The sequence below is a fragment of the Trachurus trachurus genome (assembly GCF_905171665.1).
Source record: "Trachurus trachurus genome assembly, chromosome: 11".
NCBI lineage: Eukaryota > Metazoa > Chordata > Actinopteri > Carangiformes > Carangidae > Trachurus > Trachurus trachurus.
Window position 1 is genome coordinate 2,385,877 of NC_139904.1, and position 17,535 is coordinate 2,403,411.

The following is a 17,535-nucleotide window of genomic DNA, read 5'->3' on the forward strand; positions in this document are numbered from 1 at the left end:
AGCCTTCCTACTAATTAACTCCAGTAAAAGTACAAAATATTTGTCTTGGAAATGTATTCAAGTAAGAGTAATAAGTACCAAAGAAATCTAATACTCAAGTAAAGTACAAATCCTCTGGATATGTACTTAAAGGGATAGTAGCATTTTTTTTTAAAGTGGGGTTGTATGATCTACAAATAGCCCCTTAGTAAAAGACTCTCTGCACTCCTCCCGTTAGCAACGCCAGCCCATAATAGCCCTGCCCAGAGATTTACAACATACAGTGTTGTGAACAGACCCAAAGAAACGGCCTATTTTCACGGCCTAAAAGAGGTTTTACCTGAAAAAAAAATACACAGTTCCATTGTTCACTATAATATAATTTTTTCCAGCCCTTCAAAGTGCAGGAAAAACACAGTTTTTATTTGGACCTAACCAACTGCTGATCGGCGGGCGCTAACCCTGGGCGGAGGGATACGTGAGTTGGTTTAGGTCCAAATAAAAACTGTGTTTTTCCTGCACTTTGAGGGGCTGGAAAAAATTATATTATAGCGAACAATGGAACTGTGTGTTTAGGCCGTGAAAATAGGCCGTTTCTTTGGGTCTGTTCACAACACTGTATGTTGTAAATCTCTGGGCAGGGCTATTATGGGCTGGCGTTGCTAACGGGAGGAGTGCAGAGAGTCTTCTACTGCAATTAAAGTACTTAGGGGCTATTTGTAGATCATACAACCCCACTTTAAAAAAAATGCTACTATCCCTTTAAGTACAGTACTCAAGTAAATTTACTCCATTACTGTCCACCACTGACTAACACACACCTGCGACCCCTCCTCTCTTCTTCATCATCATCGTCTCTCACCTGTGTGAATCCCAGTTTGATGCGTCGCTGTTTGAAGGTGCGAGCGAACTGCTCCAGCTCCTCCAGGTCGCTGGGCTCCTCCCCCATGTGGCCGGAGCTCAGCGAGGTTGCCATGGCGCTGCCCGAGGCCGACGTGGCGCCGACGGACGTCACAACACCGACACCACTTCCACTGCTGCTGCCGACTATCGAACCGCCGCCGCCGCTGCTGCTTCCAACCACGACATCGCTGCTCTTCTCCCTCTGTGATGTGACGACGGAGAAAAGGAAAAATTAGATTTTCCATCTCCAGGAAGCAGGGCTTAAAGTAAAAAAAAATCCTGAGCCTGAACTTTTTTCCAAGGAGCGGGGTGCAGTGGATCCGACACATAGCCTACACATTATAGGCAATTTAGCAAACAACTTTTTGGCATTGTGCTTGGTGATGTACACAGGGTTCATACACATTTTAACCAACAAATTATCATGACTTTCCCATGACTTGGCAACAAGTTTCCATGACATTACAAGACCTCTAAAACATCAATATATGCATGAAATGTATGAAAACTATGTAAAAAAAAAAGTGGAAATGTCAAAAATAGATCTAATGACAATGGGCTTTATGCACAGCTCCACTACTTCCTGAGCTCAAGCCAGCTTCATTATTACATACAGACAAACTGATTAATCCAGGTGTGTCTGACCTCACAACAATGGTCATTCCCCCCCAGAAAAAAATGAAATGTGATTTTAACACATTGAAGCATTCTGGTGTACTCTGAGAAGAACATGAAGGGAACATTTGTTTCAGATTTAAAAAAGCACATTGAGTATTGACTGAGGTTCCTATAGCTTAATTGTAAGGCAACAAGGCATGGCTGGAGTGTATGAAACTGAACTCAACTGGTCTAGTGGGGAGCAAAAACAAATCTCATATTTTACAGTAAATCTAGGGGTCTGGACCAGCCAATCAAGGGCCTTGTTCAGCGTTGCGCTGCGGACATGCACGGAAAAAAAACCAATAACGAAACCGAATGCGCGCCGTTACGTCCGCTCGTACCACCAGGTTCGTTTGTGCCGACGTCAACAGCGGCAAGAGACCCGACGCTACTTGGCGTATCACTGCCTACAGTACGCGCAGGCAGGCCAGGGTTGTCTTGCATACGACACATTAAGCTTTGTCTTTGTCATCAGTCTTCTCCAGCCATGAACTTCTCTGTGTGCAGCCAAATATTGTGTGTTTTTTTTTTAATTTTCAAAGGCCGGAGATCCGGCACGGTGCCGGAATACTTTAAGCCCTGAGGAAGTGAAAAATGCTGGAAACGAAAACAATAATTTGACCCGGGGAGTCCTGACTAACGATGCAGATGTGACAAACATCAGGCGCTAAAATCAACATGTCCGCCTTTTATTCTAAACAGCAGGTAAATCACACACACACACTCTCACAAACACACACACAGAGCAGGAATTTGACCTCAGGAGCTTCCGGAGGAGAATTTAACTAATTGCCGAGCGTCATGATGCATGAAATCTGCCTCATTTACATCCGGCGTCTCGGCTTCATCACAGCCTAATCAAAAAAACCCGGAACGGCCCTTTACACGTGTGACGATGCATTCAGGCGTCACGTTACAGCAGAGCCGGAGGCCGAGAAGCCGGTTTTACATTTCCAGTGGAATTTTACATTTACGTTTCCATGGTTTTCAGTCGTTGTCATAGTTGCGGTAAACGCATGGATCTATTAACGCTGGCTTTTAACACGGGTGTCAATTTGTGTGATGATCCACTGTTAAAAGCTGGTGTGATGATCCATGCGTTTTACAGATTTTCAATGAAAAAAAAAAAAAAAATCCATGCATTTACTGCGACTACCGAAACCATAGAAACGTAAACATAAAATTCCACCGGAAGAGCAAAACAGGCTACGTTTTTGAGGTTCAAAAAAAGGACGTCGTCGCCCTTTACCTGTGCTTGGAGGCCCAGGCGAGGTGGTGACGTCAGGAGTCCACCGGGGCTCTGCTGAGGTAGCTGGATCAGATTTGGTGTCGAGAGCAAACCTGTGAAAAACAGAAAGAAAGAAAAGGAAAAAAAAACACAGTTTATAAAATCAACCGACCAATCAGATTCCAGGGCAGCCAAGTGATTGGACCTCGGACCAGGGCCGTTGTATAGGGGAGAAAGGTGATGATAACTCTAGGGGCCCAGCGCCCAGTAGGTCCCACAGAAAACCCAGTAGTCTAATCTTTGTATGACTGAATTATTCTGCATAAGACCCTGACTAATACTCATAGTAATGCTGCATTAGCATCAAAACAAAGTAGGCTAAATAAGAAATGATAATACATACGTAGTCTAAGAAATAAAAGTGGAAAAGTCAGGGGGCAGGGGCCCACTTTAGTATTCTTTCAGGGGGCCCAGAATTCCTAGCAACGGCCCTGCCTCGGACCCATCAGTATGGGACTGCCTTTTACTTTTTACCACTGACTTGCAGCAGGACAGTCTCCTTGCTGTGTGTTTTTTATCTTCATCCAAGTGATTTATTCTATTTTTTTTTTAACAAATTGCAATCATATTTACACTTTTATTGTTACATTAGTTTATTAATCATCTGATTTTTTGTTTTGTTTGTCTGTTGACATAAATCTTGCATAAATCAACCAGGAACTATTTTTTCATTCAACCTGTCTGCTGCTTCCTGCTCATCTGTTACACTATCATCCAGACTGTATGTAAAGCAGCTCTATTTTTACTACAAAATGCACACTAAAGGGCTTTAAAGACGTCATTAATGTATTTTTTATTGGATTTTCTTTGTGAGAAGCTAAAAACGCTGAATGAAGATCATTAATTGTTTACACTGAGAACAAAAAAAGACAAAGTTTCACTGTAGTTGTCCTCACCCTGCTGAGGCTGCTGGGCCTGTGCTGGCTGAGACAGGAGGAACTGGGCCGGAGACTGGAGCGGATGACCGGGCATCAGGACCAGCTGCTGGAGCTGGAGCAGCTGCTGGATGTCCTGCAACACACACACACACACACATGCAATAACTTAATAACATATCAGGTTTATCAGACACTGATGTGACACTGGTGACTCTTCACGTTCAATAAAAACGTTATTTTCCCGACATTATTCTGCATTTGTGTCGTTAGTTAAACGACAACTCCGCGGACCGTGTCCTCTGTCCAACCTGATCCACTTTACTGTCCACATCCACAGTCATTACCTCATCAATAAATAAGGTAATAAGCTATTATGTCATTACCTTTACAACTGTAGTTTTGTTTTGTTGTTTTTTTAGTCATGTGTGAATGCTTATGCTTGTGCCACGAAAAACAAACTCGTTGTATAGTCACATGCAATGACCATAAAGTATTCTATTCTATTCTATTCTATTCACGTCACTTCACTTCACGGCTTAAAGATTTTATAGTTTTAGATGTATTGTGATGATATTTCTATCAATAAATAGGTTTATAAATCTCACCTTATAATAAAACTCTGTCATTTTCATATGAAAACACTTAGAAACTATTAAAAGTAATGAAAGAAATGACCCGAATCGTTATTTATAGTAAATATGAGTTGCGTATTTTTCAGTCTCTGCATCTGTGTAGTGTTTTTTTTGGTCATACATTGTTGTTTATTAATAAAATTCCTTTCTAATTAATAAATAAAAGATGTGTTCATATCGTCCATCGTGTACCTGCGCTGTGAGCTGGATGGGCTGAGACAGAGCCAGCTGTGGAGCTTGGACCGTCTGCTCCTGTTTGGTTTGGTGCTGATGCTGGTTCTGGTTCTGGTTTTGGTTCTGCTGCTGCTGCTGCTGCTGCTGGTTGGCTTGTTGCTGCGCGGCGGCGTGTGCGGCGTGAGCGGCGTGCGCGGCGTTGGACTGCTGGACGGCGGCGGCCAGGAGCTGAGCCTGAGCCTGTTGGAGGAGGAGCTGCTGCTGGGCCGGGAGGAGAGCGGCCAGCTGGGGGGGGGGGGGGGGAAGCAGAAAGTCAGTCAGCGGCTCCAAAGAAAACATCCGACGTCTAAAAGAACGAGTGTTTTCTTGTCCTTCATGACAGCTGTCGACTTTTACAAGAATATTCTCCTACGCACCCTGAACGCAACACCAGTTATAAAGCATTCTGATGCCATTTATACTTTCTAATCTGTTATAAATGTTTAATTGACTCATCTATAATGTGTTTAATTATTATATTTTCATACTTAACAAATCTGCCCTACAAAGGCAAAGTGCAGTATCTGTAAAAAATGCCAAAATGAGAAAAAAAACAGCTTTTTGTGTTTTTCATTGTCAGGTTTAAGCATCAAATGATGAATAACTACCAAGTCTATAATTGATTAGCTAAAGGTGGACTGAATTAAATGTATTTTGTAGTTTGTCTTTCTGACCGGTTTTGACAGTTTTATGGCAGATAACTGCACTTTTGCCTTGGTTTTGGTGCAGATACTGCACTTTGCCTTGGTTTCACAGTGCTTTTTTTTGGATGGACAGCAAAATAAAAAGCCCAATAACTCTGGAAATTTTAGCAGTACCAATATCAAATTCTACCAGATTGAAGAGAATATGCCACACTTTTGATTGGTCAAAAACAAAAATTTGAAAAAATGCAGATTCTGCACTTTGCCTTTGTAGGGCAGAAATAATGGATTCATCATTTATTAATAAAAAAGTTACAAACCAGTTATTTAGTCGTTTATAGAGTTTAAATATTTACATTATCACTGATGCCGCACTTGATTATTTACACATGAGTGAAATATTTTATTTTATAAAACAGAAAGGTGAAATCCGGCGATCTGATTGGTTGTTAGCCGTGGTATATTGAGCATATACCACGGCTACTATTCTAAAACCTTATCACAGCGTAGGCTATCACTCCGCCTCAGGCACGTATGACTGGTATGAATGTTTGTCATGTATCCATGACAACGGACTGTTGCAGTCAGAGCGATAGCAGCAAAAGACAGTTGATGTTTTTACGATGTTAAAAAAACGGACTAAAGTAGTTGAATTCACATGTTTAAGGTTAACTTTCACCTGCGGGGAGGGTTAACTATGGTAGAGGGGATTGAGCAGTGACTTTCACCTGAAAAAAAGCGGAGGAAAAGACGAGCTGCAGAGCTAACTTGGAGCTAACGTCTGGAGAGGTGGGACTATTTTTTCCACAGTGAGGCTATTTTATTGGATAATATGTATTTCTGGTTAAATAAAACTACATGAAATTGATTCCATATCGCTCTTCCATATTGTCATTATTGGTAACCGTTTTATAAAAGCAATATATCACTCCAGTCCGTGGTATATGCTCATTATACCACTCTAAGGGGGAACAACGCCCCTTAGCCGTGGTATAATGAGCATATACCACGGCCTGTCGTGATATATTGCTTAAATAGATGAGAATAAAAATCCAGACTAATTCATATCAATATAAAAAATGATGAATTAAGCGTTTTATAACAATAATATAGTGCGTTGTTTATTATAAAGAGTCACTCTGGAGTGTTTTAACAGAAGTAAACCATCGATCTGTCTAATGGAGGATGGTGTTCTCACCCCTGCCAGCTGACTGCCGGCCAGCATCAGCTGTGTGTGATGGTGTTGTTGTTGCTGTTGTTGCTGCTGTTGTTGTTGCTGCTGCTGCTGTTGTTGTTGTTGCTGCTGCTGCTGTTGTTGTTGTTGTTGCTGCTGCTGTTGTTGTTGTTGTTGTGAGGGAGGAGCAGGAGGGACGGAGCTGTGGGTCTCAGAGCTCTCCTCACTCTTCAGCTGCAGCGTGGAAATAAATAATCCATTTATTAAACTGCATCAAGAAAAACACGTTCACACACCAAAGTGTCTCCAGTTATAAACATTGAACTTCAGGTGGAGCAAGGTTGGAAATCTGCAAAAATCCTGCAAAAAGTCTGATGCTATGGAGCTAAGACACTGAGGCCATGAGGCAAAACTGCAGGCAGGGCCGCCGGCCGCTGGCATAAACACTGTATGCGGTTGTTTAGGGCCACAGCCGTTAGGTGGGGGGCCACATGATCAGAAAGGTACCGGGGTTCATCAAGTCATTTAAACATCCTGAGGTCTGCACGTGCAGCTATGAGCTTTATATGTAATGTGAAGTCAATATTCAGCTTCTTTTATCTCACATTTGAGACATTTGGTGAAAATAGAACGGCAGAATGACAACATTTATGCTCAAAAAACAATCTTACAAAATGTCATTTTAGACTTGTTTTCTACACGTATCTATTACTGTATTCATATCCTATTTCAAGCACCAAAACAGTTCATTCTCATGACTGAAGGAGTGTTTTCACAAGGGATTTGAACCCCGTGTTTGAAAGCGTAGCCTACAAAAGATTTGAAACTTTGGAACTAAGGCTGAAGTAAAAAAACCTGTAGTTGTAAAGAAGTAAAGAAAAAAAAACAGAGAGAAGTTGCAGAGATTTGGAATGAAAATTCAAATACAAAATAATGTTTTCAGAGATTTGAATTTTTACTTCAGCCTTTCAAAACACTATTTACACCTGACTTACTGTAGGTTACTAAACTTAGTTCCAAAGTTTCAAATCTTTTGAACGCTTTCAAACACGAGGTTTCAAGCTTTCAACATTTTTTTCTTTCAGTTTTGCCTCGTTGGCAGTGTCTTAGCTCCATATGATAACACTTCTTTATTATGACTAAATTCAGCATCACACACTCAAATAAACACTGGAGGAACTGTGGTCCACACACACTGGCAGATCTGATCCAAAACATTGTGGTAAAGAAGTGTTTGGTAGAAATATAAATGCTGCTGTAGCTCTAATACTGTAGGTCTGTCACTAAAAGAGCCCAAATATATCTACTACAAAAACGACGCAACAGCGATTAGATGTTTTACAGTCAGGTGGTTAAAGGCCGATCCTCCAACGTAAAATACGGTGTGTGGACTGAAAAAATAAAGGATATATATCAACTATATCAAATAACACACTCCCTGAGACTTCACAAAGACGTATTCATTAAAAGTTGGAGCCCCTATAATAATATACATTGGATTGAAAATGTATAATCTTATACTTTTTATCCTATTTTAATTTTATATTTATGTTATTACACTCTCTTTACAGTTTCTTTTGTTGTGTCTGTAATTGTCATCATGTCCCTATAAGCACCACATTGTATTGAAAATGTGACCAAACAGCAGATAATATGATAAATATGATTCTGTACGTATGATTTTGAATGAAACTGAAATAAAGAAAGTCAGATAACATCGTCATCGTCGTCTCATTAATGAGAAACTCTACATGAGAATGAGAGAAGAATAAGAAAATTAATATGTAAATAAAAGCAGGAATAAATCAAATAATAATAATTAATGAGGAAATATATAAAGGCTAATCAAAGAATTAAAAACGTAGCTGGTAGAAAATCAAAAGTAAGAGAGGAAAAATCTTCTTTTTGACTTTTTTTTCAATATTTCTCTTTATATTTTTACATTTTTAATTCACTTTTTTATTCATTTGTGTATTTCTGTTTATATTTCCACATTTATTCCTTTGCATTTTCTCATGAAAATGCATTTTTTTATTTTAAAATGGACATATTTCTCATTTTGGATTGGACTTGTTTGCTCCTGTCTGTATTACCGTGTTTTTTCTCTTGTTCTTTTACAGATTTAGTCTTTTTTTTATCTTTATCTTCTTCGCTCCTTCGACTCTGTGTCAAACTTAAAGTTCATTCCTGTTGTTTTACCTGCGGTCGTTCTTCTTTGTCTCAGCTGCAGAAGAACGCAGAGTGACATCGACATATTTACTAAATCATAATTAAGACTCAGAGTTATGAAGCCGATGAACCAGTTTCTCTCTCACACACACACACACACACACACACACACACACACACACACACACTCAGTTTCTCAGGAAGAAGCAGAAAGAATGTGGCGCTCCGTCCTCGTTACAGGTAAAAGATGAGTGATCGTCTTCTGTCTGATCCTCTTACCCCCTCTGACCTCTGACCTCTGGCCTCGGGCCGTCGTCGTGGTTACGGTCCCGTCACTACTACTACCCGTCGTCCATCACAGAGGAAGTGTCTCTCTCTCTACGTCTGTCACTCACTGTCACTACAACTACTCACATCACATCACATCCCCGCTCAGCTTAAAGAAAGGGGGCGGGGCTAAAGTCACCCGATCTGCATGTTACACGCTTCACACGGCGTCGCTCGTGTCCACACACGTACGAGTTCACACACACACACTCACACCTGAACACACTCAGTCACTTCTTAACTTTCATCTATCTTTATCCTTTTTTAAAACATTTATTTTACTTCTCCTTTATTTTGCTTTTCACTGTTGTGCACTGTCTTCATCATATATATATATATTTTTTTATTCTAACCTTTATTTAACCAGGTGAAACCCACTGGGATCTCCTGTCTATTAATTAATTCATTAATTAACATTTAAACAACACAAAAATGTCAAGTCTTTGTCAAAACAATTCCATGTTTTTTGTACCGACGGCCATCAGACTGTACAACAGTGCCTGAAACACACACGCACACATACACACACTCAGACTCACACACACACAGGTCCCAGTTGTCTACATTGTTATTGAACTGTTTTTATGTTCATGGGAAATTAACACCTTGCTATAATCCGGCACATTTATGTTATGTTTTTGTCCATTAATGTGCACTGTCCCATTCAAATAAACAAATAAAGTAAAATAAAGTACTTAAATAAGGATTTTTAATCTTTTATCTATTTATTATATTTATTGTTATTATTGCACATAAGAACACTGATACCGCAGCAAAACCCTTGTTTTCTATCTTGTGTTGTATATTTTCCTGCCGCTGCGACACTCTGAATTTCCCCCTTTACTTGGGGGATTAATAAAGTCTTATTCTATTCTATTCTATGCTAATAAAGTTATTTTGTAAAATCATTATCATTAAATGATCTGCATCCTCAGACTAAATATAGAAATGTTAAGTCGAATCATTAACACATTCAGTCTGAATTTGGCTCCAAGGTAAAAAAAAAAAAAAAAAAAAAAATCCTTCTCACACACACTGAGGTTTAACCGTCGTCACATGTTCTTGGTATGAAGCAGGTTGGTTCACACACACACACACACACACACTGCATGTATGAAGGCGGCTCACCTTGCTGCCAGCCGGTGTAGGGGAGAGGCTGAAGGGGCTGCTTTTCATTGGCTGAACCTGCAGAAACACACACACACGTGTCAGTGCCGTGACCTGATGACAGATTCACCGTTTCAGAGGAAAAAAAGATGAAACTTGGTCCAGAAATCTGTCAAAAAAATAAATCAAAGCTGCTTCCTCAACAAAAACAACCGACCGACGGTTAAAGACTAAGAAGAAACGTGGAAACACACAGAGAACGGTGTGAACCACATCCATAAATAACCTGAGAAAAATACATTTTAATCCTAAAAAAGGTTTTTTTTTAAAGAAAAAAGCAAACAATAAAATAAAACTCTGTCAATGTGCCATTAAAAGTTGAAATTTGACACAGATATCATCTCTGTAGTTGATTCATTCATAAATATATTCATTATATTTTAATAATTATCAGTTGTAAATGCTTTAAAGAGAAAAATCATCTTCTATAAGGTTATTTTAGGTATAAAAGGTTAAAAATACAAAACAAAAGTTGAAATTTGACACAGATATCATCACTGTAGTTGATTCATTCATAAATATATTCATTATATTTTAATAATCATCAGTTGTAAATGCTTTAAAGAGAAAAATAATCTTTTATAAGGTTATTTTAGGTATAAAAGGTTACAAATACAAAAACAAAAGTTGAAATTTGACACAGATATCATCACTGTGGTTGATTTATTCATAAATACATATTCATTATATCTTAATAATCATCAGTTGTAAATGCTTTAAAGAGGAAAAATCATCATCTATAAAATGCAGTAACAGTAATTTTACGTATAAAAGGTTAAAAAAAGTTGAAATAACATCAATAATCAATAGTTAATGAATGAATGAATGGAGGTAGAGAAACCAACCTGGTCATCGGGGCTGTTTCTGTCAGAATCTGAAACACAGAGACACACACACTGTTCATTAGACTGTGTGTGTGTGTGTGTGTGCATGCGTGTGTGTGTGTGTGTCATATAAATTGGTTGAATTCCCTGGAAGTCATGACGTGGTGTGAAACAGGTGAATTCCTGTCGGTGCCTGCACCTGAATATTTGGAAAAATAGTGATGACACTTTTTCTTCCTCTTCTTCTTCAGCAGACGGGATCAGACATGTGTGAATAATTACGTGTGTGTGTGTGTGTGTGTGTGTGTGTGTGTGTGTTGTACCTGAACTGTCCCCTGGATAGTCAGCCCCAGGCTTCTCCTCCTCTGCTGCTTTAGACATCCTGATATCTGCAGGAGAAACACACACACACAGAGAGGTCAGAGGTCAGATGGTTGTTGGTTCAAATCCCACAAAGGTCACAGGATAAAGAAGCTGCATCATGTTAACGGACGTGAACGTTGAAAGTGGAGATGAAAGATGAGAAGTTCATTAGTCATTCCCCCTCTCGGACTTTCTATCCTATCCATTAGGAGCATAAAAGCCAAAGAAATACTTAAAAATAATAATGATAATATAAACTGTATATATAATAAATAACAAAATAATGATAAATAATATGTTGTAATATAGGATTAGTCATAATCCAGAATGTTTTAAACATTTTAATCATCCTAATATGGATATAGATATGATTAAACATGATGAAACTTATTTTAGAAAACTAAAAATAGTAGGCACTTTAAAACCAGCACTTTAATGAATCTTAACAGCACTATACGACACTTTTGCAGATTAAATGCATTTTAATTTTATACTACTCCTATACTACTCCTTCTGACTGAAGCTACTGTTGATATATTGTATATATTGTGATATATTGTTTTGTCCTTGTCTAATGTTGTTTTAATGTGAACCGCGGGACATTTACCATTATTTACATATTGTATGTTCATGAATATGCAGAGTCTCGTTACAAATAAACAAATAAATCAATGTGGTGTGAAATACTGTATATCTAATTCATTTATATCATTTAATCTTTGAAAGAGTTTAATAGAATGTAAAATAGAATAAAAAACCACAACTATGTCAAAACTTTTATATTAAAGTGACGTTACTGGACGTTAAATTTGGAGATTTTAATTTTTTTTCTCTGAGCGTGAGGGAAAACCCCCCAGAACAAATCAATACGTTTCCATCTTTTGTTAAACTACAGCAACAACAACTACTGGTATTAATACTGAATAAATAACACAGAGAAAACGTATTAAAGAGATAAAATGAAATAAAAATATGATTATGTGTCTGTTGTTGTGGTGATTAACACGTCGGTGTCCAGGTGAAACTAAAGGTGGTGAGGCGTTCAGGTGCAGCTGTGACCTCTGGCCTCTTTTTTCATTAAACTTTCTTTCCTCTTCATCTCTAATTTTCTTCTTTGAATCTAAACTTTATTGATCCCGGGAGGCAGCGACGAGACGAGGACTCGGCTCTAACGACCAGTCGGTGTGTGTGTGTGGACACTTCAGGGACACACACGCAGTAATTGGTCCAGGAAGTGCTTACCTGAGCACCAGACATTACTCAGCAGCAGCAGCAGCAGCAGCAGCAGCAGCACTACAGCCACTGCAGCCACTGCCACCACCGCCGCCGCCATCTTGGCTCAAACCCTCTTCCCTCCCTCCCTCTCTCCCTCATTTATGGGAATTAACTGGAAATTGGGGGTAATTAATTTAGACAAACTGGATCATATCCAAACATAAATGTAAATATTCTGTTTTGTCATACGCAGACATCCATGCAAAATAATATTATTAAAAAACATGACATTTCAACAGATTTGTTTTGTGAGTAGAACTTTATGAAGTTTTAATTCTTGTATGAACAATCAATTATTTTACTGAACCACAAAAACATGAATGTTGAGTAAAATTTTATTCACCCTCACCAATCAATTTTGTAAATTTCGGATTTATTCCCGTTTATTCCCATATATTCCCATTAATTCCCATACTGTATATTCCCGTTAATTCCCATATATACCCATTAATTCCCGTGGGAAGTTTCCAACTTTGAAAATTCCCAGAATTTTGCAACCCTATACAGCAGACACACACACACACACTGAGTTCACACTTCCTGTTTGATGTACTGTGGAAAACGTGAGACTCAGAGGAAAGAGGGAACACTTGAAAAGAAGAAGAGGAGGAAGAGGAAGAAGAGGAGGAAGAGAGGCTTAGTGGAAATAATATATAAACCCAGTGTGTCAGTGTGTGTGTGTAGTAATCTCATCATCAGGGTCACAGACAAGTTCAAGGTGTGATGAGAGGAGGTGGAGAGGGAAGAGGGAAGGATGGACAGACGACAGGAGAGAGAGAAGCAACGAGAGGAATTTAGATCTGCAGAAAAACAAAAAATATATATAGGCTACTATTGTAAGATTTTTTTTTTTGTTAATTCCTTTTTCTCATATCTCATAGATGTTTTAATTTTTTTTCCTAACTTGCCCTTTAAGGACTGCACCCAATTCCGTTGTATTTGTGCAATGACAATAAAGACGTTCATACAGTAGGTGTCATCCTGCACAGTCACTATCCTCCAAAACTAGATGTTAAAGATCTGAAGCAGCATCATAACATCTAATTTACATAAATGTTCATATAGATAGTAGATAAACTTTATTGTCATTCAGGTTCACATAGGCACAGCAGCAGAGATCAGTTAAAGTGCTTCATGTGCATAGAGTTAGAAAATAAAATATATGTAAAACAATATATTTATCCATGTAAATGACACTTTGTGAGTCTCATTAATCTCTAGATGATTTAAAAAATAAAACACACACATCGTCTCTCCTGTGTGTGAGTGGAGCAGCAGCTGCAGTTGCACCACGTGACCAGGTGGTGGCAGCACTGTCCTGGTTTAGACGTGTCGGTGCACGAGGCTTCGAGTCCTTACACTCTCAATAAGTCAATGAAAAGACATGAGAATTAACTGTGAATGACTGAGTTGATATGTTAACACAACTTCAACACTAAGAGTTTTAGTCATTTATGCAGGAAAAACATTTAAAATTTACACTTAAAGTCACATTTTTTGTATCAGAGTTTGATTTTACGTTGTTGTTCGGGAACAAATGAACTTATTTATGAACTTCTGACGTCTGAAATCTTAATAATCATAATAAACTCAATTAATGTTTAACTAATATTCAAGAATTTACTTCTATATGATCAATAAACTGAATGAACGATTGTGCATTTTACACCTTTAATTTAAAATACTATAGAGTGTGATTGGTGAAACACTGCAACACGGAACATCTACTGTAGATTATTAGCACATGATCCATCAGAAGCTTCTAGTACTGACTCAGTGTAAAGAAACAATAATATAACATATCAAACAATGGGTGTAATGTAACACACACACACACACACACACACACACACACACACACACACACACACAGGTTATTATTCTCCTTCATCCTCTCAGCATATGAAGAGAGAGAAGCTATAAAATCATTTTATCATTCCACCCCCCTCCCTCCTCCTCCTCCTTCTCTCCATAACGCCTCAACTGCCCCTAACCCCTCTGGCCATGGGGGCCTTTTAACCCCCCACTCCCACTCCCACTCGCCCCCCCCCCCCCCCCCCCCCCCCCTCCCTCAGCAGCAGCAGTCACCACCTCACACACGCTAACAAATCAAACGCACCCGAACCCCCAAATGTCACCGACGTCGTCCAGAGAAAAGAACATGAAACCTGGTTTTTAATTCACCTTTATGAAACATCACTCACACACACAGCTGCAGCTTCATGTGTGTGTGTGTGTGTGAGTGCAAACACTTTATAATAACTACACACTATATAGTAAAGCATTAATAAATACTGAATTCTTCATTTTTAACACATGAATACTCATTAGTATGTAGTTTATAACACAGTTGGTGTTTATTTAACTGTTTATAAACTACAAACTAGTGAGAATCATGTGTTAAAAATGATGAATTCAGAATTTATAGCTGAACTAATGCCTAATAGTGTGTATTTATTATTATAAAGCGTTACCGTGTGTGTGTGGTAACACTTTATAATAATAAATACACACTATTAAGCATTAGTTCAGCTTTAAATACTGAATTAATCATTTTAAACGCATTAATACTCATTAGTTTGTAGTTTATAAACACAGTTAGTGCTGATCAATGATGGGTAAAACATCTTTAACGGTTTATTAATGCTTAACTAATGCTTAATAGTGTGTATTTATTATAAAGTGTTACCAAGACAGAAGAATTGAGCTCAATGGGATTGTGTGATTGCATTGTCTAACCATGTTTTCCTGAAATGTGTGACTGTATTTTATTTGTGTCTTGTGTGTTGTGTAACTATTTTGCTTTAGTGCTTCCGTCTGGGCCAGGTGACAGGTCACTCTTGGAAAAGAGGTTTTAAATCTCAATGAGTTTGTTTGTTTTACCCGGTTAAATAAAGGATATTGATTGATTGATTGATTGACAGTTAGTGCTTATTTAACTGTTTATTAACTACAAACTAGTGAGTATTAATGTGAATTCAGTATTTATTAATGTTTAACTAATGTTTAATAGTGTGTATTTATTATAATAATGTGTTACCATGTGTGTTTGTGTGTCTTTTATTTCTAAGGAGCTGATTTTCAGAATAAAACGTCTCTTCTCTTTAAGTTACAGTGACCACCGTCCCAACAACACACTGCTGCTGCCTCCTCCTCCACCCCGGGGGAGGGAGGAGGGAGGAGGGGGGGGGGGGGCAGTTTGACAGCAGCCGCCCCAACTACCCCTCCAACCCCCCCCCCCCCCCCCCCCACTCCTCCTTTTACTCATCCTATCAGTGCTAATAGCAGAGAGAGGGAGAGAGAGATGATGTATCTGTCTTGTGGGGTTGACATGGTGAAGGGGTGGGGGGGGGGGGGGGGGGTCACTGTCAGGGAATTAGAAAAGGGGGGAATGGAAGAAGGGAGGGGGGGTTGATGGGGGTAACAGGGGGATAGAATGGCTGGAGGGGTCCTAACCCCCCCCCCCCACCACCCCGCCTCGGTCACGCCTGTCAGGGGCCGGTGACAGACGGCGCGTGGGTTTATGTGTGTGTGTGTGTGTTTGAGGTGGGGGGGGGTCGGTGCTGCTGTTTGGCGTGTGGATGTCAGAGGTCAGGCACATGGTCCGCACACACACACACACACACACACACACACACACACACACACACACACACACACACACACACACACACACACACGCGCGCTGCAGCTTTAATGAGGCGACGTCGTTTTAAAACCGGCAGCTGCAACATGAAAAAAATAAATCATTCAGTTTCAGTTTGACTTCACTAGATTAGATTTATATATAACAACATCTACAACATCTAGATTTGAACAGAGATCAATAATAAATCTGATGATCAGTTTGTGTTAAAACTGTGAATTAACACTTCACACCTTCTACAAAAATCTAAAAAAAACTAAAACACAAACTCAAACTCCTCATGAAAACCGACTGAATCAATAATAATCCAATATCTGCTGATAAACTGTCTGTCGATCGACTGATCACTGCAGATTCAATCAGGTTGGATGTAACAGGATGAAGAGCTGCAGAGAAGATTATCATCATTATTATTATTGATTATAATAATAATAATGATAATTAATTGACTTTGAACTTAGAATTAAAACTCGTTGTGAGAAACATTTCACACGTGATCGTTAAAGAATAAAAAACGATCTCTGTTGTGTTTAAACATAAAGAGGTCGGATGAGAATTAAACATAAAGTTCATGTGAAAGTTTTTCTCTTTGTTTAAATCTTCATTTTGCATTAAAGGGCTTTGGCAGAAGCCTAATACCGGCCGTCATAGCGACCCTTAACAAGAGGCCAAGATAACCTGGCCAGAGTGTAAAAATGTGTGGCAATGGGTTGTAATTTGTCTGTGTGTGTTTGTATGTGTCTGGTGAAACGAAATGTAAATGGTCATGTGAAAAAGAATTTCCCTAGAGGGACAATAAATGTCTAAAGTCTAAAGTCTAAAGTCTAAAGTCTAAAGTCGACTTTTCTTCTTGGTTTTAATTAAATGCAAAAAAAAAGAAGAAAAAAAGTGAATTTACACCTGAACTCATCGTGATGTGTTCAGACGCTCAGACACAGGTCAGACTCCTGATGGATCGGTTTGTGTTTAATGAAAAAACAACCTCACTAATTATTTCTCTCTTTTGCTGTTTGATCCACATGTTGGACTTTTTTTTTTTCTTTTTTCAGACCCGAGCTCAGTTTGTCTCTCGTCCTAATTTGAGTCCTGGAGCTTCATCTTCACCCTGACTGTAAAATGATCCGTGCAGCAGCTCGACACCAGTTTAATAAGTCCTGAAACACACACACACACACACACACACACACACACACACACACACACACACACACACACACACACACACACACACACACACACACACACACACACACACACACACACACACACACACACTGCTGGGCTGTGCCGTGCTGCGTTCACTGACTCACTTCATGTCACTTTCCTTGTCTTTGGATCACTGCTGAACATATTTGGCTGCGAAAAACACACAAGACAGAGAGAAAAGTGAAGG

At 39.1% G+C, this 17,535-nt stretch overlaps 1 protein-coding gene across 1 annotated transcript in view; it reads right to left on the reverse strand.

Moving 5' to 3' along the window:
* Positions 1–17,535, reverse strand: part of pou2f2a (POU class 2 homeobox 2a) — a gene marked incomplete at both ends in the record, with an annotated part of 85,181 nt that overhangs the window by 12,564 nt on the left and 55,082 nt on the right. The window contains 8 exons of the mRNA XM_083982144.1: positions 842–1,084; positions 2,792–2,883; positions 3,727–3,841; positions 4,533–4,799; positions 6,396–6,605; positions 9,996–10,052; positions 10,880–10,908; positions 11,182–11,247. Of these exons, the coding sequence (XP_083838270.1) occupies positions 842–1,084; positions 2,792–2,883; positions 3,727–3,841; positions 4,533–4,799; positions 6,396–6,605; positions 9,996–10,052; positions 10,880–10,908; positions 11,182–11,247 (1,079 nt within the window). The remainder of the gene's footprint in view (positions 1–841; positions 1,085–2,791; positions 2,884–3,726; positions 3,842–4,532; positions 4,800–6,395; positions 6,606–9,995; positions 10,053–10,879; positions 10,909–11,181; positions 11,248–17,535) is intronic.